Raw genomic sequence first — 22,259 nt, 5'->3', positions numbered from 1 at the left:
GGGCCATTGTTTTGTCTCAAGATGCACACTAATGTTTCTTTCTAAGACAAGTTTATAAAAGCTACTTAAATGTCTTAATTGAACTAAACCTAATCTTAGACCTTAAAATCCTGGGAAACTTAAACCTAATCCAGGCCTAAAGGTGTGGTCATATTAGTGAAATTCCAAGGGCAAAAAAAGGTCCATTGTCTATTGTCAATAATGTATGAAACACAACTTACACTGAATTTTTAAACTAAGCAACTGTCTGTTGGTCAATGTAGCGACCTTGAGTGACCAAATTCTTTCGCGCTCACGCAAAATTCACAATCATGTGGATTCGTATTGAAATGACTGGATTTCATCCACAGAATTCATCAAACAACATTAAATATGTTCTAAAAACGTTTGTGCTAACGTTCCCATTAAGTTAACACATTATATCTGCATGGTCTCTAAACACCTCTGGGTTTTTTGTATGTTTTAAAAAGTTTTTTTCTTGGTTATACGAATGTTAAGGGAACATTCCATTTTTATCACTTTTCAAACATTATGGGAACGTTACTTTCTGAGACGTGTACTAACAATCAAAAAATGTCAGACGAACATCCAACGTTTCATGGAAAGAAAATGTTCCATGGGAAATTAAATGATCTTGTGCTAATGTTTTGAGAAATATGTTCAATGTTTGAACAGAGAGAACATTATTAAAGACCAGATAACTTTGAACGAACAATCTGTTAACATTACTGGAAGAATTTTTATTCATAACTTTTAAAAAGAACCTTGTCAACGTTCCCTGTTAGCTGGTAATTCATTTGATAGGATATTTTATTTTTGTTTACTTTTGTATGATAAAAATGTTGGTGCTGTGTTGGGTCACAATTTGACATCCAGTCCTATAAAATAAATTCAGAAACACATCACATTTTTTTTAAACACAACATGAAAACACGATCACATTTTTTATTTCTGGGGTGATCAATTTAAACGGTGTTGGGTAACAAATAAAGCACTAGTAGAGTAACACCACGAAAGTGCTTTTAACTCTAAAAAAAAAATTGTTCGTGCATGATTTCAGAAAATGGGACACGTGTGGCTTTTGCATAGGTCACTAGCTTTGGCAGAGGCATGGCAGCAGCAGAGGGCACAAAGGCTGTATGTTAACTAGCATCTCACAAACAACGGACTGGAACATAACGCACTGTTTGCTAGGCGTGAATATCCTGTGATACATCCAGGACGGCGAACAATGTTCTAGTCCTCACCTCCACAGAGCATCAAAAGGGTTTTGCGATAGTCTCCTGATGTGTCGCCCTGAGAAAAATAATACGATTTGGTCAGACCAAACATTTGACCAATTTTAGGAATAAAGCATCAAAACACACCCTAGTTTGAGAACGTACATGATTATATCAGTGAAAGTTTAGTGTTGCATAATGCTATTAAGCCATTATGAAATTCATGACATTACATAATTACAAAGAGTTTCATAATAACTATACGAGCAGTGAGATCAACAGAACATTTTCTTTCCTTCAAAACCTAAAGTGCATTTCCACGGAAATAAAGTTTGAAAATGCAAATAAAAAAGTGCAGCGAAACCATGCAATTCAACAAAACAATTAATCTAATCCAAAAATCTTTTGGCACACAGCTTAAAAACACACACACTTGTTCTCTGCATGCTTTATCTAACACTGCACGCATCTAAAAATAAATCATGCGGTTATTTTTTAATTTTTAAATATGATTTGAATTAAAATCATGCATTAGCTTTATTACGCTTAGTTTATTTGCGTACTGGCACAAGTAATGTCACATAATAAGCCCAAAAAACAATGCATAAAATGTATAAATTAGTGTTGTTATTGATCTGTGAAGGGAATTTTGACTACAGAGCCAGTATAGACCTGTTGTTGAACACTTCCTGTCTCCACTCTCTCCACCAATCAGAATCAGCACACTGAGAGGAAGTCAAGCATGCAGGGGAATTCCTAAACAGCTGAGTCGAGCGAGTACACCGCAGGAACCTGTCAAACACTCTGTTCCCCTCAACTTAACTAAAAGAGGATGTACAACGCCTACAGTAAGACAAAACACAATATCTACACAACTCTCTTTAAATTCGCTAACTTCCAATCACACCAGTAAGTCATGCTCAAAAGCATGCCGTATATTTGACAAGGAGCACACAACTTACAACGAACGTCTCTACCTGGATGAATTCATGCAAAGAGGCTTCATGGATGTCCTTGAACTCTTTGCGGATGTTGAAGAGGTCGATCTCGGAGCGGGACACTATGATACGGATGAGAGCCCTGTCGTCTGTTCCCAGGCCCTGCAGGGAAAGTCACAGCGCTTAGAAAACTCTGGCCTGACTGCAATAGTGCAGACGCTCATCACAGGTCCTGTGACTCATAATCAAGTCTGAGAACCATTGCTGGCACAGATACACTGTCAACAGATGAGTTCTACATGACTGTTGCCTTACATCAGTGTGTTTAGCCCACAAAAAGACCATAAAACATGTTTCAGTAGAGCATGTTCTCAATCAACGTCTCTTATTCATCACCCAGAGTAGTTTTTGCTCAGAGATCAGCTCAGGAGATTTAACCGTGTACTCGGTTATGCTTTATTTCAGTATCTGATTGCAGATTTTTGTATCCTATCGAATCTACGCACAGACATTATTGAGATCTCTTCTGAACTCCTGGAGTGTGACTAGTGTATAAGAATCAGGAGCCTTAAACAAAAACCTCCATTTGCTCCTATTTAAATCTCATTCCCATTTAAGAGAACCAGACGAGATATTAAAGATACCTCAGTTGTGATTTCTTTTACTATTCTATTGGCACTTTGAGATGACTGATGTCATGTTCTTGGCCTAAATGTTTGCGATGTGTCCTGCTCACAGATTGATGTTGAGGGAAGTGTATTACATAACAAAGCACTTTTACCTTCATGGCTTTGTACAATCGGTCAGCAAAGTAAGATGGATGATTCTTCACACTTCGCACTGGAAAATACAAACATGTAATTGATGTTTTTTTTTTTATGACTGGAGTCATGTGATCTTGTCAAATGTGTAAAACATGTGATCATAAATTTGACTTTTGCTGATGTAATTGTTATAGGACAATTTGAATTGTTATATAACTCATTCTAGATCCTCTTATAATGTTAGTCAAGATTTTGTGCTAAAGTATTGACTTTAGCAAAGACTTTAAGATGGCCTCTTCACAAATAAGATGAATAGCAGAAATTTACTGCATGTAAATGACGGCAGATTTTCTAGTTGTAATAGTTTCTAGTTGAAATAAAATAAACTATGGCCTGGTTTCAAAGACAGGGCTCAGCTTAAGCCAGGATTAGGCCTTAGTTCAGTTAGGACATTTTAGTAGCTTTTATAGATGTGCCTTGGAAAAATTTTTTTACTGGTGTGCATTTTGAGACAAAACTATGGCACTCACATATTTTAAGATATGCAAGTGTAAATTGCTTTCAGCATTTTAGTCTGGGACTAGGCTTAAACCTTGTCTGTGAAACCTGGGGTATAAGTATTAGAAAAAAACGTAAAAATTAGAAATGTTGCCTACTAAGTGAAATAAAATACTTTAAGCTTAAGTTGAAGTACTGAAATGACTAAAACAGAAATAAAAATACAAAAAGGCTAAATAGACATATTTTTAGAACTTAAAAATGATAAAAGCACAAAACAAAATGAATAAAACCCAAACTAAAATGAACTGAAAATATAAAAACAAAAGCTAAATCAAAATCAAAATATTAATAAAGACTACAATAGTATCTAATACTAAAATAACACACAAATATATATATATATATATATACATATACACACACACACATATATATATATATATATATATATATATATATATATATATATATATATATATATATATATATGTATTGAATTAAGATATATAATTCAATTTAATGTTATAATTTGATATAAAATATAATTGAACTGCCTCGTCATCCATTAATCGGCTACTTTTGATATTACGTTGGAATTAAAAGAGCAAACATTTCTGATTTGATGATAACATGACCCCTGTAGTATATCAAAATAAAAAATAAAATAAAAATTCATTTATTAGTGATTTATTTTTCTGGTGCTCAGTCATTGTACTGACAAAGTTCTTACCGATAGCAAACATGGCATTTTTAACATCTCCTGACATCTCTTTCTTTATGATCTGTTCGATATCTTTGTTGCTGCACCTCACAAATTCCTGAAACACTGGAGGGGATATAGCAAATGTTGGCTGAAGCGTTCATGAAAACATGTATTAGCATGTGCGTATCAGAAGCAAACATGTTTGCATTACCTTTCCTCAGATGAGGGAAACTCCTTGTGCACAGGATACTCATGAACTTGTCCTCCATGTCACCAGAGTCTGCGTTGCATGCATCTGCCAACTCCTTACATGGGATGAAAACATTAAATAATATGACAACACTCAGGTATTACCTTTATACTTGGTAAATAAACAACAGTTGACAGTGTTTTATAAGTATTTCACAATTACTTGTGCATCTTCCAAGGCCCTGCCCATGTCTTCTGGGCCCTCTTCACGGGCTCCCTGACAAACACACCAGTGAAATATGAGTTTCTTAAGCATAAAGTATGAACTGTGGGTCAGTGTTTAGATGCGAGAACTGTGTAGATGTACCTGTGCCAAAGCGATCAGGATCCTTTTGAAATGCCCAGATGTATCTGACTCAATGGCATCCTCCAAACTTTTTTTAAAGGCTATGAAGGAGAAAATTAAAATACATGGGTTAGGTAGACGTAACACAATGTAAATCCTGTCTGTAAATAAATTATTCTTCATATCATAGTAAATGCCCCATTACACAGACATTTTGTCAGTGTTTAGCCTAGATAAATGGCGCCACCTGCTGGACACATTACTCAATCTACAGCCAGGATTTTACATTTACCCTTCTTATAAGCAGAACACATCTCCTGAATCTCTTGGTTGCCTCTAGTGACCAGGATCTCAATCAACGCATGTTCATCAGTCCCGGCACCCTATTAAAAAATGGAAAATACATATATTGAAGCATAAACCAAGTAATTTCATAGGAAAATGCTTAAAGGAAATAAGCTAAAGTAGTATGCATGTTGCATACCTATTAACTACATTTCTTTATCAAAACAGTAAAACTCAACATAAAAGCAACATCCGCAAACAAACAGTCCTTGTAGAGAAAAGACTATTACCTCTGCTCTAGTTTGGACAGGTCACTGACCCCCAGTGAACAAATGAACACAGAAGTTGAATAACAAAAGCAAGGTCAATCTGCTTAAATGATGAAACAGACTTTTCTATGACTCAAATAAGGTTTTGGTTTGGTTCCATAGTGCCGTCACAAATTATTCTGTGTACCTCCATGGCTTTCTTCATCATCTTGGCGTCAAACTCTGCTGGGGTCATCATGAGACCAAGAATGAGTCTTTGGAGGTTTTTGGACAGTTCTGATTTTAGGTCAGCCATGAGATCCTAATGGAAAACAACTTTATAAGTCAGCAAAATGCTAAATATTTTTACATTTACAGCAACTACAGTAAAATACTCTGTCCGATTGGGAACAGTTGCAAAACTGGGCAGGACAGTGTCTTACCCGTCCCAAAAGAGATTTGAAAGTCTGTCTGATCTCCTGTCTCTGTGCATTGCTCCTTTGTGCCACAATGTCAATAATTGTCTCTTCATCTGTGCCTGAAAAATATAAAGAAATCATTAATTATTTATACTAGTCTTAGTATCTTTGGCTAATGCATGCTATCGACCTTATCAAACTGTGTTTTTACGCACCAAAACCCTTCATTGCTTTTCTCAGAGCTTGCGCATCACTCGCAGGGTCAAAATTTTGATATGGTCGCACAGTTCCTCTTAACTAGAGATAGATAGAAAAGACAAAATGATAAAATGACATGATTAAAAAGAAAGACATACACACTCTTTAATCAGACTTTCATTAGCAAAAGATTAGCTTCAGTCATTTTTCTTTTGTTTCATCTTGTAATTTAAAATTGATCGATTTTCACGGCAACATCACACCAGCAGCATAAACACACATGCGGACACACTGAGATCTGCAGGATGGTGTGACACAGACTGAAAGGTGTCACATGAACTGGCAGAGAATCAAGACTATTTGCAAATTGAGCAGCATTCGGATGCTATCTGTGCACAGACAAAAGCTCCACTGTATGCTTAGGGTGCATGACTCAGTTATCAACTCTAGCTTGGCCGGAGCAGAGGGTAATATGATGCATGCCGCTGAGAGAAAGCGTGGGTGACACCAACCTGGACTTTGGTCGTGGCGCTGATTTCCCACATCTTGTAGGCAATCTGTGCAGCCTCTGGGAAGAACTCCCCTGCCATACTGAGAAACAAACAGCTCTTTAAACTTTTGTGCTGACAAAATATCAATGTGTGGATTGAGGGCTTGACAAAAACTTCACATTCTTCACATTCAAACTTCACATGAGGGAATGAGGGCTTGACAAGCATCAGTTCTTGATCTCTGGCCCTGGCTCATTGAAATCTGCAAATACATCTAAATTATATAATATAGTTTGTAAATACGGAGGTATAAAAATACGGTACCCCACTTTTTTAGTTTGGGGTCAGTAAGAAAAAAGACATTTATAATGTCACAAGAGATTTCTGTTTCAAATAAATGCTGCTCATTTGAACTTTCTATTCATCAAAGAATCCTGACAGAAATGTATCACAATTTCCACAAAAATGTGAAGCTGTTTTTAACTGTGATAATAATAAGACATTTTTCTTGAGCACCAAATCAACACATGAAGACACTGAAGACTGGAGTAATGATGCTGAAAATTCCTCTTTGCCATCACAGGAATAAATTACATTTGATATATTCTAATACATTGTAATAATATTTCACAATGATACTGTTTTTTTAATGTATTTTTCATCAAATAAATGCAGCATAAGAGACTTCTTTCAAAAAAATCTTTCAAAAACTTACTGACCTCGAAGTGAATGGTATGTTGTCCTCTTTTATAATGGATTAATGTCTCCCTCTACTGACTGTTAATTGTTACTGCAAATTGTTACTTGTTTATTTTATTATGGCGCTTTTATCCTAGTCCAATACTCCTCATAGTTAAAAGTGTTTTTTGGGGGGAGAATCAGACTTCTAAAGACTTAGATATAGGTGTCTGCATATAGAGCTGGGTTTTGTAACATTTAAAAAAAAATTACACTTGTGCCGCTCCTTTAAGAAAGCGGGTAGAAGAATTACTACACCGCGCTGATTGTCTCTTTAGACTTTCCGTAGTTCTCAATGCATACAACAACCCTGAAGCACAGCTGAGCACTTTTCATCATCTTTTACACGTTTTGTCTTCATAACTCTGAAGATCTTATGTCTGTAAGTTATGGTTAAAGTTGCATTTTCATGACAACCTTAAGTAAAGATCGTTTGAATTACATATTTGTGTGAAAAGTGTTAATAATGATAAAGATGCTAATCGCGTTAGCCTGTCTATGGCGTTTTCCATGTTAAGTTAGCATTCATGCTAATCGCTATATAACCATGTGTGGTTAATGGGTAAATTTATGTTACTGTATTTTGTGTTTTTCTAAGTGGTATTTAATCCTGTGTTAATAAGAATTTAACCTATTCAAGTTTATTAATAAGTACATTTGTATTTCTGTATTGCAGTTTCACAGTGCTTCTGATAAAACATCCTAAACGTCCTACTGCTTCCTGGGTGTTTATTGAAGAACCTGTTAGCTGTCTGCCAAGCTAGAAGTCATACCCAAATTTTAGTAAGGGCAGAATAGTGAAAAGACATTATTCGACGGGTTATATCTGGAACGTGTTGCCACGTGGAAATGCACAGCAATCTTCACTAAAGCTGCCTTCACTATGGAAGATCTCGAGATACGATCCCAATGCTCTAACACCTCACGTAGCAGCCGGTCTTCTTCAGCAAGTGTTATAGCAGCCAGAGCACGTGCCAAGGCAGAGGCTGCTCGCACTCAAGCATCATTTGCTCAAAAAGAAGCAGACATGCTAAAAGCACAAGCATATATCGAGGAAGAACAAAAGAAAGCTGCAGCTGTGGCTGATAGGAAAAAAGCAGAGCTGGAAGCAAACCTCCACACTCTGCGACTAGAGAGTGCTGCTGCAGCTGCCAATGCTGAAGCTGAAGTTTTAGAGGCAGCTGCTGAGAACGAAGTAGGGGATCCTGATCACATAAGCTTAAAGAGTGAATGCGTTGAGCAGGGTTTTGCAACGAATCCAAAATCTGACCACTCTCACCATGACTCGCAACCCCAAGAACCGGAGCCAACACCAACACGCCAGCTAACAATGGAAGTTGGTGAGTCAGTTAAAAGATACAAGGAGAAGGGTACCACGCAGTCAGATGAAATCAGAGTCCACGAGTTTCAGGAATTACCCGCTCAATACACATTCACTCAAGAACAAGCTCCTTCGAGTTGCCACCATCAAGGTCCATATAAGTCCGCTCTGTACGACTTTGAGCGTCAATATCATTCATCTCCACTACGAGGAAGTTCTAGCCACAGAGATCACTCACACATGGCTACACTATTAGGCAACCATGACCAACCTTCTCAGCCTTATTCAACCTTTGCTTCCAGAGAGCCCGAGTCTGGGTCAGCAGCTATGTCAGACTTAGCCAGGTATTTGGTACGCCGCGAAATGGTGAGCTCAGGGCTACTAAAGTACGACGACCAACCAGAGAACTATAGGGCCTGGAAGGCATCCTTCTACAGCTCTATAGAGAGCCTACACCTAGCACCAAGAGAGGAGTTAGATCTCCTTTGCAAATGGCTGGGACCAAAATCTTCCGAGCAGGCAAGGAGGATAAGAGCGGTTCATATCCATGATGCAGCAGCGGGTGTGAATATGGTGTGGCAAAGGCTGGAGGACTGCTTTGGATCGCCGGAAGCCATAGAAAATGCTCTCTTCAGGAAAATAGAGGATTTTCCTAAAATCAGCAACAGAGACAATCAAAAGCTGAGAGAATTTGGAGACATTCTTTTGGAGCTAGAGGCTGCCAGAGCAGATGGCTTCTTAACTGGGCTCAGTTACTTGGACACATCTCGTGGCATCACTCCAATTGTTCAGAAACTGCCATACTCCCTGCATGACAAGTGGGTCTCTCTAGCATCTCGTTACAAAGAAGCCTACAGAGCTTCATACCCACCATTCTCTATATTGGCAAAGTTTGTCTGTGACCAAGCCAAGATTCTGAACGACCCGAGTTTCACAGCACTTACTGGTCCGAGCATGAACAAAACTGACAGACCCTTTAAACAAAATTTAACACCTGTTTCTGTCAGGAGGACGGACGTCTCAGTAGTCACTGATAACCATCAAGAAAACTTGGAAGAAAAAGCACCGATCGACCTAGACAAGCAGTGTCCCCTTCACCTCAAACCACATCCCCTGAGGAAATGCCGTGGTTTCCGAAGCAAACCTTTGGAGGAGAGAAAAACATACCTTAGGGACAAGAACATCTGTTACAGGTGTTGTGCTTCATACAGTCACCTAGCCAAGAACTGCGACAAAAACATTCAATGCAGAGAGTGCAATAGTGATAGTCACCCAACAGCACTTCATCCGGGACCAGCTCCGTGGACTTCTGGAGCCCCTGTAATGGCGAAAGATCAAGGCGGGGAGCAAAGGGAAGGAGCCTCTTTAGCTATCACATCCAAATGCACAGACATATGTGGGTCTGCTTCAAGGTCGAGGTCATGTGCAAAAATCTGTCTTGTCCGTGTTTACCCAGAAGGCCATAGAGAAAGAGCCGTGAGAACCTACGCTGTTGTCGACGAACAGAGTAACAGATCTTTGGCAAGAAGTGAGTTTTTTGAGCTCTTTGACATCAAGGAAGGTTTAGCTTCATACACATTGAAGACATGCTCAGGAGTCGTTGATACCATAGGGCGACGAGCTAACAACTTCGTCATGGAGTCTTTAGATGGTAAGAATCAGATCCCACTCCCATCTCTGATTGAATGTGATATGTTGCCAGACGATAGGTCAGAAATTCCCACGCCAGAGATCGCCAAACACTATTCTCATCTCAAAGGCGTTGTGGGCAAGATCCCTCCACTCGATCCCACAGCAGCCATCCTTATTCTACTCGGACGTGATGTACCAAGAGTGCATAAAGTACGAAAGCAGTGCAACGGACCTCATAACGCACCCTATGCCCAACGCCTCGATCTGGGCTGGGTTATCATAGGAGAAGTGTGTTTGGGGTCAGCTCACAAACCAGACGCCATCAATGTCTACAAGACTAACATACTGAGTAACGGCCGTCCATCTCTTTTTGATCCTTGTCCAAGTAAGCTTCACATCAAAGAGAAGCTGGGTGTTCAGGTACTTCGACCTGGAGTTGCACATCTCGCAGATGTTGACAACCTGTTTAGTGAAACGGATTGTCTTGGTAAAGGAGTCTTCCAGCAAACGGCCCAGGATGACAAGCCTGCTATGTCTGTGGAAGATAAGATCTTTCTGGAAATCATGGACAAACAGATGTTTATGGACGACTCAAACAGTTGGGTGGCTCCATTGCCCTTTAGAGAACCAAGGCGCAAACTTCCCAACAATAGAGTACAAGCAGAAAACCGTCTCAAGACACTACGCCGTAGGATGGAAAGCTGTCAGGAAATGAGAGAACACATGCTTGTATTTATGCAGAGAATCTTTGAATCAGGACATGCAGAACCAGCTCCCACGCTCCCCCGAGACCAAGAACGCTGGTATCTGCCAATTTTTGGGGTGTACCATCCACGCAAGCCAGGTCAGATTCGAGCTGTATTCGACTCCAGTGCGAAGCATGATGGTATTTCCCTGAATGACATCCTTTTGAGCGGCCCTGATTTAAACAACTCGCTCCTTGGGGTACTTACTCGCTTCCGTAAAGAACCGGTTGCTGTAGTAGCAGACATAGAGCAGATGTTCTACTGCTTCAGAGTCTGCGAGGAGCATCGTGATTTCCTGCGGTTCCTCTGGTTTCAGAACAACGACCCTGCCAGAGAGGTTGCAGAGTACCGCATGACTGTCCATGTATTTGGAAATAGCCCCTCACCAGCCGTTGCCATATATGGTTTAAGAAGAGCTGCTCTACAAGAGGAAGACGAATATGGCCCGGAGGCAAAACAGTTTGTCTTGAGAGATTTTTACGTGGATGACGGTTTGGCGTCATTTCCTACCAGTGACCTCGCCATTCATGTACTAAAACAGACTAAAGAGATGTTGGCAGTTTCAAACATTCGACTACACAAGATAGCATCCAATCACAAGGCTGTGATGGAGGCATTCCCACCCGAAGAACGGGCTAAAGAGCTAAAGGATTTAGCACTGGGGGTAGACCCTCTACCTGTGCAGAGAAGCTTAGGGCTCAACTGGAACCTTCAGAGAGACAGTTTCACTTTCTTCGTCTCCAGAGAAGACAAACCATTTACGCGCAGGGGTGTTCTCTCAACAGTCAACAGTCTGTTTGACCCACTTGGTTTTGTGGCTCCAATAACAATACAAGGGAAGTTACTTGTCAGAGAACTTTCATCAGAGTATTGTGAATGGGATGACCCATTGCCTGCCGAGAAAAAGACAAGGTGGAAGACCTGGAAAGATTCGCTCATTGCACTCGAGCAGCTCCAGATTCCACGGTCATACTTACCTGTTTCTTTGGTCTCTACACAAGCCAGGGAACTATGTGTCTTTTCTGACGCCTCCACCACAGCTATCTCTGCAGTAGCTTACATCAGAGCAGTTGACAATCAAGGAAACATTCAGGTTGGATTCTGCATGGGGAAGTCCAAATTGGCTCCAAAGCAGTGCCACACTGTACCACGTCTGGAGCTTTGTGCAGCCGTACTTGCGGTAGAGCTTGCAGACACGTTGATGGAAGAGTTGGACATGAAGGGGCACACAGTTAAGTTCTACACAGATAGTAGAGTAGTGCTTGGTTATATATACAACACTAACAGAAGGTTTTACGTATATGTTGCCAACAGAGTAGCACGCATCCGAAAGTCAACACGCTCCGAACAATGGCATTTTATCAACACAGGACAAAATCCTGCAGATCACGGCACACGAGACATACCAGCTACTCTCTTGAAGGAAACCAACTGGTTTTGCGGACCCCTCTTTCTCAAAAAGAAAGATAACGCTGCTTCGTCTCAGCAGGAAGTCTTCGAGCTCGTGGAACCAGACTTGGATGCAGAGGTGCGTTCCCCGATTACAACCCTGGCGACTAATGTTTCCAAAGCTCACCTTGGCTCGCACAGATTCGAGCGTTTTTCCAGCTGGAAGCAACTGACCCTTGGAGTAGCTAGACTTATTCAGAAAGCCAGATCTTGTTTTAAGACTTTGGGCGAAACAAAAATGGATAATCTCTCGCAGGCAAGGACTGTAATAATCCGTTGTGTACAACACGAAATCTTCAAAGAGGAAATTAAAAATTTGTCCAAAGGAGAGAGTGTGTCAAAAGACAGCCATCTCAGAAAACTTGATCCCATCATGGACACTGACGGTTTGTTGAGAATAGGTGGTCGCCTGTCCTCTGCCGCAATTTCTTGGGAAGAGAAACACCCAATAATCATCCCTAAACTCCATCACATTGCAACACTGTTGGTGCGTTATTACCATGAACGGGTCGCACACCAAGGCAGACACATCACCGAAGGCGCCATTCGGTCTGCCGGGTTATGGATATTGGGAGGAAAGAGACTGGTGTCAAGTGTCCTACACAAATGTGTTACTTGTTTGAAGTTAAGAGGCGAGACAGAAACGCAAAAAATGTCCGACCTACCTGTCGATCGAGTTACCCAAGTTCCTCCATTTACTCATGTCGGGATGGACGTGTTTGGCCCGTGGACAGTTTGTGCTCGTCGCACCAGAGGAGGTCTTGCTGAAGGAAAACGCTGGGCAGTGTTGTTTACCTGTCTAGTAACAAGAGCAGTGCACATAGAGGTAGTGGAGTCTCTATCAACATCGAGCTTCATAAATGCTCTAAGGAGATTCACCGCTATCAGAGGACCAGCAAAGCTTTTTCGTTCCGATCGCGGAACAAACTTTGTCGGTGCCTGTAGAGAACTAGGAATAACACCACAAGAGGCAGAGCTTCAGTCTTATCTGAAGGAACAAGGTTGTACTTGGGATTTTAATGTACCCCACTCTTCTCACATGGGTGGGGCATGGGAAAGAATGATAGGTGTTGCTCGCCGCATTCTGGATGCCATGCTACTCAAGGTACACTCCCCCAAACTCTCTCACGAGGTCTTAGTCACGCTATTGGCCGAAGTTGTTGCCATCATGAACGCAAGGCCAATAGTCCCTGTGTCATCAGATCCGCACAGTCCTGCTGTCCTCACACCTGCCATGCTTTTGACACAGAAAACAGATTCACTGACCGCTCCTTTGGGATACTTTGACTTAAAGGATCTTTACCGGAGTCAATGGAAGCAGGTCCAAAACCTTGCGGATCACTTCTGGAAACAATGGCGTCAGGAATACCTTGCCACACTACAACCAAGACGGAAATGGCAGACAAGTCAACCCAACTTACAATCTGGAGATGTCGTGCTTCTTAAAGACAAGGGAGCCAAGCGGAATGAATGGCCTATGGGACTGATAGTCAATACGTTTCCTGGCCGAGATGGTAGAGTTCGCCAAGTGGAGGTTAGGGTAGTTCAAGGGGGTTCTGCTAGAGTTTATTCAAGACCCATCTCAGAAGTTGTTCTTTTATTCAGGGAGACATAGTGGTATACTATATTATACCAGGCGGGGAGTGTGCCGCTCCTTTAAGAAAGCGGGTAGAAGAATTACTACACCGCGCTGATTGTCTCTTTAGACTTTCCGTAGTTCTCAATGCATACAACAACCCTGAAGCACAGCTGAGCACTTTTCATCATATTTTACACGTTTTGTCTTCATAACTCTGAAGATCTTATGTCTGTAAGTTATGGTTAAAGTTGCATTTTCATGACAACCTTAAGTAAAGATCGTTTGAATTACATATTTGTGTGAAAAGTGTTAATAATGATAAAGATGCTAATCGCGTTAGCCTGTCTATGGCGTTTTCCATGTTAAGTTAGCATTCATGCTAATCGCTATATAACCATGTGTGGTTAATGGGTAAATTTATGTTACTGTATTTTGTGTTTTTCTAAGTGGTATTTAATCCTGTGTTAATAAGAATTTAACCTATTCAAGTTTATTAATAAGTACATTTGTATTTCTGTATTGCAGTTTCACAGTGCTTCTGATAAAACATCCTAAACGTCCTACTGCTTCCTGGGTGTTTATTGAAGAACCTGTTAGCTGTCTGCCAAGCTAGAAGTCATACCCAAATTTTAGTAAGGGCAGAATAACACTTAAGACCTGAAAAATGCTTACTCATCATCTCCTCCACACAGTTTCAGCAGGGAGCGTTTGTACTCCCCAGATGTGTCATCCTGTTGGGTTCACAATATATTATTTACCTTGTATTTATGTACACAGACAACATGTCCACTGTGTGCAAGTGTAACACATGAATAAACCACATTTTATAAGTAATGAACGACAATTGTAAATCATAGAGAAAAACCTCAACGACACAATTGGAAATGATTTCAAATGATAATAAATAAATGTGTGTTGACAGAATAAAAAAAAAACTGGATTCTGTTTTGTTGGTGTATAGGCACCTGAATCATGTTGTACAGAGACTTCTCATAGCGCAGTCTGAAGCACTCTCTGATGTCCAGCATGTCGATCTCAGCACGGGAGACCATAATGCGGATCAGAGTGTTGTCAGCTGTGCCCAGACCCTACAGACAGATGAGCAAACGAAAGGATTGACTAAAAACCTTGAGAATTGTACTTTTACTCCATTAGAATTCATTATAACAAGGCTAACACAACCTTCATGGATTTGTAAAGGCGTCTGGCAAAGAACATGGGCTTACTCCAGATGCACTGAACTGTGGAAGATAAATCAAACAGCAGTTTTTAGTGAAAATGCAGCTGTGAGTGTTCAGGAATTGATTTGCAAGGTGGCAAAGCATACCAACAGCCAGCATCAGTCTTTCGAAGTCTCCGGAGAGCTCGCTTTTAATACTGTCCTCAATGGATTTCTCAGCAATTTTATGGTATTCATCAAATACTGAAAAACACAATTTTTAGTTTCCTCTGTTATGTCATACAGAATTGATCCATGTTACATTGGGAAATCCTTAACCAATAATAATGAAAATGTATTAAAAATTATAATCACTCATCCTTTAGGTCATTGCACAGTGGTTTTGACTGTTGCATTACAAACACTCTTTTATATTATTAAAAGCAGCGACCTGATGGTCAAATCTAATCGGCGGTGCAGTGTGGAGTGTTACAGACACAAGAGAGATTATGCAGTGGAGGAGGGGTGTTAGTCAGCAGAAATGTCTGTGTCCAGTGTGTGGCTGCGGCTCTCATACCCAACTGCAGATGGGTCACACTACGGTTTCCCAGCAGCATGATGAATTTGGCCTCGTCTGTGCCCCACTGTGCCTCTCCTGCATCATACAGGTCCTACGATGAGATTACACAAACATTCTTTCAAGATGCAAGTCAAGAGGTGAAAAACACAGGCAAACTAGTATCCTCAATTGTTTTCCTGTTGCTCTTATGCAATGAAGAGTGAAATAAATAAGTCAATTGGCATGGAATATTTAGTTGAGATTTAATTATTTTATGTGAGAAGAAAGAGACTGCAAAGTTTTACACTGTACATTCTTTATAAAAAATATTTTTGAAGGCCAGAAGGCCACAATTGACCAATAAGAATCAATGTAATATTGATTTGTAGTATAATTCAACATCAGTCACACTCACTTGAGCATCTTGCTCCACGAGGTCTTCACTAACAACATCATCTTCCTCTCTGGTCCCCTGTGAAACAAGAACATCACCATTATTAAACAGAAACAAAAAGTAGACCATAATTAATGCAATTTCATTGTAACCCTAGTTGGAAAAAACCTATACCAACATTTATTTCAAATATATTTATTTCATACTAAGTACTACAAATCTATTAACATATTTACTGACATGTCGCTTGAGACTTACTGATATAATTACAATTAAACTTTATTTGGAGTACTTCTTTATTGCACAATGCATATTTCTTAATAATAATAATCGCTGTATAATTTCAGTCTTTAAATCCAAGATATTTAAAGTGTACCTAAAGTATACTTGCAATAGTTCTTGTTTAACACAATCAAATATAAGTATAACTTTAATTAAACTTCAGCACAGTTTCTGGATAACTAAAGTGCATTAATTGCAAAATTAGTTCCAATTTAGCAGTATACCAATTTAGTATACCTAAAATACAATTGCAGGGTATTTATATTAAGTACATCAAATATTTAAATGTATTTGTAGTATACTTAGCATAAAATAAATGTATTTTAGTATACATTTTAGTATATTTATTTTTCACTAGGGAAATTGAATGTCTCAGTATGAAAAAAAACCCCCTGAAAAATCAGAAAAAGGAAAAACAATCATAAACTGACTAAACATTGGGCTGCAGGTTTGCTATATTATCATAAATCAACATAAAAGATTTCACTGACCTGAAGCAAAACAACCAGCATCTTCTTAAAATGTCCAGATGTGTCCTCCATAACGGCCTCTTCAATGTCTCTACCATATGCTGTGAACACAAACACATAGTCAGGCTTTGCTTCAGTTCAGAAGAATATTGGGTTTCGTGTTGACTTGTGTAAAAAAAAAAAAAAAAAAAAAAGCTCACCATCTTTGTATGCTGCCACCAGATTATGAATCTGCTCATTGGTTCTTGAAGCGAGGATTTCAATCAAACATTTCTCATCTGTTCCTGCTCCCTTTATAGCACAACAAGCAAGTCAATTTCTGAACACAAATCACATATTCAGTCTCTTTCATTGGAAGGGATAATGGACAGTCAGCTAGTATAATTATCCATATGGAAATGAGTGCAGCTACTTGAGTGACATAGTGAAATTACAGTACAAATGAGAGAAGAATTATTATTTTGTCATATAGTGTCAGTATTGCAAAAGTTTTTCAAATCATGCAGTTTCTTATTCGCAGCAAAAATAATAAACAGCAATTTAAGTGTAAACTTCCCATTAAGAGTCAAAGCTAAGCAGGTTATACATGTTATTAATAAATCATTTATTTATTTTCCAAAGGGACAGTCAGACATTTCTTCTTTGTTTTTCAATGTAGAATGTTTTCTATTATTAAAGTCCCAAATGACTGAATTCTTTGTGATTTTTCACAGCCATAAAATCATGAAATAGTTAACACTCCCAAAGTAAAGAGCTAACCATCATCATTTAATTAATTAAGGAGAATCACTTACCGAATCCTATTTAGCCATGGCAAAATAGATACACAGGACAAAACATGCAGTAAATAACACAGAGAAACTACTGTTGCTGATATTGTAATAGGTCTTGATGCTTAGAGTCTATTGTGATCTGTTTAGCTGACTGGCAGATGTCTAAGTCAAGACCATATATATCAGCAACCAGCAATATCTTCAGAAAATATAAATGCAACTTGAAAAAAAATACAGCATAACATACATATATATATGAATACAATTATCTGATCTATGCAAGTCCTGCATTTGAATAGTACATTTTAGTGCAATTACATCAGCCATGCACAGCACATTTTAATTGAAGGTCTCAAATTCACAATCTAGATTCTTATATACCTTAATGGCATCCTTGATTTCTTTGGCATCATGATAAGCAGGAGGTCTCATCAAACCCACAATCAGACGTTCAAACTTCCCAGTCAGCTCGTATTTTAGATCATCAATTAAATCCTGAAATGTAATTTTGATAAAGTACATTTTATCTATAAGCCATTTATCCATTTATTAAATGCTTGCTGGAGATTTTCCAGTACCTTCCCATATTGTGATTTGTAGGCAGTGCGGATCTCCTGCCTCTGAGCATTGCTTCGTGAGGTAATCAGGTCTAAGATGGCATCCTTGTCACTTCCTGTGACACAAGAGAGAATCATTTCATTCATTCATTATAGAAATATCCCAGCAGCCACAAGCTACATATTACACATCTATAGATGAGGAGTCCTGGCACTCACCAAAGCCTTTCATGGCATTATAGAGGGCCTCTGCATCACTGCCTGCATCAAAGTCAGGGTGATCTACAATTGTACCTCTGAATCCCTATGACAAAAAAATATTGAAGTTTAGTTGTTGTTTTTAATGAACGGTGATGGACAAAATGAGAGACGAATATTCTCAAACCCTATGAATCACAAAACCTGAAATTGTTTTCCTTCATTGCAATAAGTGGAAAGAGTAAACTCCCTGCAGACCAAGCTGTCATTAAAGGATACATTTGTAATTATTAGCATTATTATTTTAAAAAATTTGTTTTAAACATAAATGGAGGTTAATGCAATGAAATATATATTTTTAGAGAGCATTTACATGAGCATTTACAGTCGCATTACACTGAACTAAAAAAAATTGGGTGGGACAGCCTACATATGTTTATATAATTCCAAAATAAAATATTACACCAACAATCAGACTCTCCCTCTCATCTGGCCTTTGGTCCAAACTCAGAGGCTCAGGCGGGATTGTAGCATGGACAGCTGACACCTGTCAGTGCAGCAGTTGTGTGTTGTGGTCAGCAGCAAAGGGCACTCAGTTTATGTGACAGAGAGAGAGAGAGACAAAAAGCTTGCATGCGACTTAAAAGTCTGTAACCTTACATGTGTCCCCTCAGAAAGCTGCAAGACCTCACATCTGACAAAGCTCCTCTGTAGTCACTGTCTACCTACATTTGTTCGCCATAACACTTGTCTTGCTGGCGTGTCTTAGTATAAAAGGGCACAGATCCAGTGTCCTCCCCCTCATGCTTCTCTGCACATGCTCAAGGCCTGTCCTGCAGATATCTCTCAACACAGCAGCTGTGGGCTTCCACGTCTACAGCAACAGACCCCTAGCAACACTGACCTCAGCAGACAAACATCCGACCAAGCACACTTTTACAGTATTATAAGAAATATTATAATATTATATAGTCCTCCAGTGTTGTGGCAAGCCAGTTTCTTTCTTTCAGGAAATATCTAAGATGTCATTGAAAGTTTAGTAAACATTGCTAAACAAGAAAATAGTGAAATATAACTTATAAATGTATATAAAACACAACAAGATAAAATAGATTTTCTGAAGAAAATTTGATTGCATGTTATTAGTGCTTACTAGGTTTTTAGGGTGCTATGTGATTAGGTCATAAAACAATAGCGATGCACTAATGTTTTTATAAATTATTAGTGTGCTTTAATAATAGATTGGCTACTATACATTTCAAGGTATCTAAAATTATATCTACACAAGATATTCTTTAAAAAAAATGACAAAAACAAAATGGGGGGAAAATGATCACTAAGCACAGGTCTACATGTGGTATAGTGGTGTTCTCTGCATATCTAATTTTTTAATGAGCAATTCATTGACCTCTAAGATTTCATTAAGAAAACTCTGACATTCTACACTCCCTGAACGACAATAGATGGAAAACGAGAATGACTACAATGAGAAAGGAGGCAGAGGTCATGTCTTTGTGGATATTCTTTCTTGCTACATGACAAAATGCAAATTGCACATAAATATCACATTGTAAGCATTGCATAAAGCAAGAAGACACAGTGATGTAGAAATGTAAACGTACTTTGCCCATGTTTGATCAGTTGCTAGTTGCAAATGGAATGATAATCTTGAACCTGGAGAGAGAATTAAGAAGAAATGTTAGCCTTTCCTTGCAGCTTCTGTATAATTAAAGACAAAAAAGTAATGTTCTTTTTTTAAATGATGTTTATTTCTTTCAGAATCCTCTGTTTCTGAGTTATGTATATTATAAGCCACAGTGGAAACTTTAGATCAATTATCTTAAGTCCTCTATTTGCAGTGTAAATGACATTTGAAATGAAAATACATTGCTGCAGAAGCAAACCATCTATGGATGTTTCCATACTTGAGTTTACTTTGAATTAAGTAACCTCCAAACCTGTTTAAACTTTATAACCTGTTTAGTCAAGATTTCCCCCTAATTCAGACCATTTCTTCTTCCTATAGATTAAAATACTAACGGCAGAGCCACATTTTCCACAGGATATTCATGGCTCCACCCTCTGAACTTACACTATGCTCTCTTTCACTACATAATCAGGCAAATAAAGAACAGGGAACTTTCAGTGATGGAAAACGTTGAGTCTGCAGCTCACTGGAAATTTCATTCTCTGTTATATGTCAAACTTGTGCACAAAATATCCGGAGAAGCAGGTATTGTAATGATAAATCAGCAAATAGCAAGCTTCTTCTCATGAGTCATTATTGATTTTGCCCTCTGACTCTGCAAAATTTCACACACACACACACACACACACACACACACACACACACACACACACACACAAAAAAAAAACCACAGGCACCTTTTAGTAGTATTGTTTAAAATTGTTAATGTGTGTCAGTGAAGTCCAAAAATAGGCATGTCTCTCTGTTTGGTCTGAGTCAGGAATACATCCAAGGTCTGAGATAGACATTCACACAGCTCCACCCAACCAATACCACAAATTATAATTAAATCGATCAAAAATGAATGAAAACCATTCTCAGCTAATCTGACATGTTATAAAGAACATTGCTACAATCCTAACCCTAAAACTTTTGGTTTATAATCAACTTTTTACATTTTGAATCATCAAACGTATGATTATTCTATAGAATTGAATGTCTATATAATGTCTGTGGAAGTAGGAAAGAATGTGAGCGCTATAGAGTTCTTAAAAGTGGTACCATTTGCCTATGAAACGCGCATATGAATGCAACAATATGTGCCCCAAAACGCCGAAATTGGTTAATAAATTACGGTACGAATTGTTAAAAATAATAACAACTAAACAACATTATACCTTAATCCCAGGGAGTCTCGAGCTCCAGTTGATGGCGGTCTGGTTTGTCAGTCAGTGGTCTTGCTGAGAAACGCTCGCGCGAGTATCAGCTGTTCTTCTCTGACGCGACGCATGCGGCGCAAATGGCACGAAGAAATTAACTCAGGATAACCAGCTATGATGTGATGTCCACGGCTGACGTGTCGTTATAGCCAGTTCTCCTAAATTACGTGGAGCATAGCATAGGATAACTATGGTGAAGACATGACTCATGGGCGACCGTTGGTTTTCAGTAGTAGCATCTGCAGTGTGCACCTCCTGACCTGATCCGATCTGCATATGCAGCACATTTGGGGATTCCTGTAAAGTCCTGAGTCGAGATGAACATCTGAGAAACAAATACACAGTATTTGTGAGGTGAAAGATACAGTACTCACCAACTTTAGCAAAATAATGTATTTTTTTACACACAAAAAAAAGAGAGAAAAAAACATCAAAAATAAATATGATATTGAAAAATGTAGGCCTAATTAAAGCAGGATTAAAGAGGACATCTTTATTCTTCATGGAGCGGGTTGCCCTCTCATGTCAGTGGCCATATTGTTATTACATGGTCGTTGGTGGTCATTTCATATGATGTGAATGTCATATAATGTCCAAATGTCCAACCCTTTAAAACATTACACTTAAAATAGAAGTAGGGCAATTTAAAACTTTAAAGTTATGAAGATAATCTTTAGCTAGTACATACAAGTTTCTCCTAAAGCAGGGATGTCCGAACCAGCTTCTGGAGGGCCACGATAGATAGATAGATAGATAGATAGATAGATAGATAGATAGATAGATAGATAGATAGATAGATAGATAGATAGATAGATAGATAGATAGATGGATGAAACATCAGTTCTTGAGGAAACATTAGCTTGGAAATGTTGCCCATATTTAAGCATTGACATGTTTTTTTAACTGTTTATATGAAGATGCATTCAGAATTGCAGTCAAGTACAAAGTCAACCATAGTAACTTATGAATCAACTTTAAAAGCAAAGCAGAGTGTTGCCGATATGCTCTTATAGTATCCAATGGCTGACCTTGTCTGCCTTGGCGTGAGATTGCGACAGGGCTATTTCTGTCCAATCCTTTCGGTCATTCCGGTAAGAGGGTGAGGAATTCAAGATCAGAACAGCATAGTAGAGCAGAACAGAGAGAGAGGGGGCCGATATGGTCACTAGTCATTTACAGTAAACTTTTCTCTC

The 22,259-nt window shown here is 38.9% G+C and overlaps 1 protein-coding gene across 4 annotated transcripts; it reads right to left on the bottom strand.

Annotated features, from left to right (window-relative positions):
- Window positions 1-480: 480 nt before the first annotated feature.
- Window positions 481-21,344, bottom strand: anxa6 (annexin A6). 4 transcript variants are annotated; one of them, XM_079630089.1, is made up of 25 exons: window positions 21,025-21,344; window positions 19,782-19,833; window positions 18,181-18,265; window positions 17,983-18,077; window positions 17,786-17,899; window positions 16,832-16,922; window positions 16,653-16,732; window positions 15,901-15,957; window positions 15,504-15,597; window positions 15,095-15,190; window positions 14,950-15,008; window positions 14,733-14,855; window positions 14,440-14,498; window positions 6,324-6,402; window positions 5,829-5,910; window positions 5,638-5,732; window positions 5,403-5,516; window positions 4,954-5,044; window positions 4,683-4,762; window positions 4,539-4,592; window positions 4,338-4,431; window positions 4,154-4,249; window positions 2,940-2,998; window positions 2,183-2,320; window positions 481-1,296 (listed from the first exon to the last, which is right to left on the bottom strand). In XM_079630089.1, exons 2-25 carry the CDS (start codon window positions 19,788-19,790, stop codon window positions 1,237-1,239), a joined length of 2,004 nt encoding a protein of 667 aa, XP_079486215.1. In that variant the 5' UTR covers window positions 19,791-19,833; window positions 21,025-21,344; the 3' UTR covers window positions 481-1,236. The 4 variants fall into 4 exon arrangements, with proteins under 4 accessions (XP_079486215.1, XP_079486216.1, XP_079486218.1 ...); XM_079630090.1 differs by having other exon boundaries at window positions 2,198-2,320; window positions 21,025-21,340; XM_079630092.1 differs by lacking the exon at window positions 481-1,296 and adding an exon at window positions 1,910-2,042 and having other exon boundaries at window positions 2,198-2,320; window positions 21,025-21,328.
- Window positions 21,345-22,259: the final 915 nt, after the last annotated feature.

Source organism: Phoxinus phoxinus, assembly GCF_949152265.1.
Source record: "Phoxinus phoxinus genome assembly, chromosome: 12".
NCBI lineage: Eukaryota > Metazoa > Chordata > Actinopteri > Cypriniformes > Leuciscidae > Phoxinus > Phoxinus phoxinus.
Note: the sequence above shows the minus strand (reverse complement) of the source record. Positions and strands in the feature narration are given on the sequence as shown.

What these genes read in the sequence shown, in the direction of transcription:
- anxa6 (XM_079630089.1), bottom strand. An exon ending in CTCTGTACAACATGATTCAG is followed by an intron (nt 14,499 to 14,732) that starts GTGCCTATACAC and finishes TGAACCCAACAG; the next exon opens with GATGACACATCTGGGGAGTA. An exon ending in GGGCCTTGGAAGATGCACAA is followed by an intron (nt 4,432 to 4,538) that starts GTAATTGTGAAA and finishes ATCCCATGTAAG; the next exon opens with GAGTTGGCAGATGCATGCAA.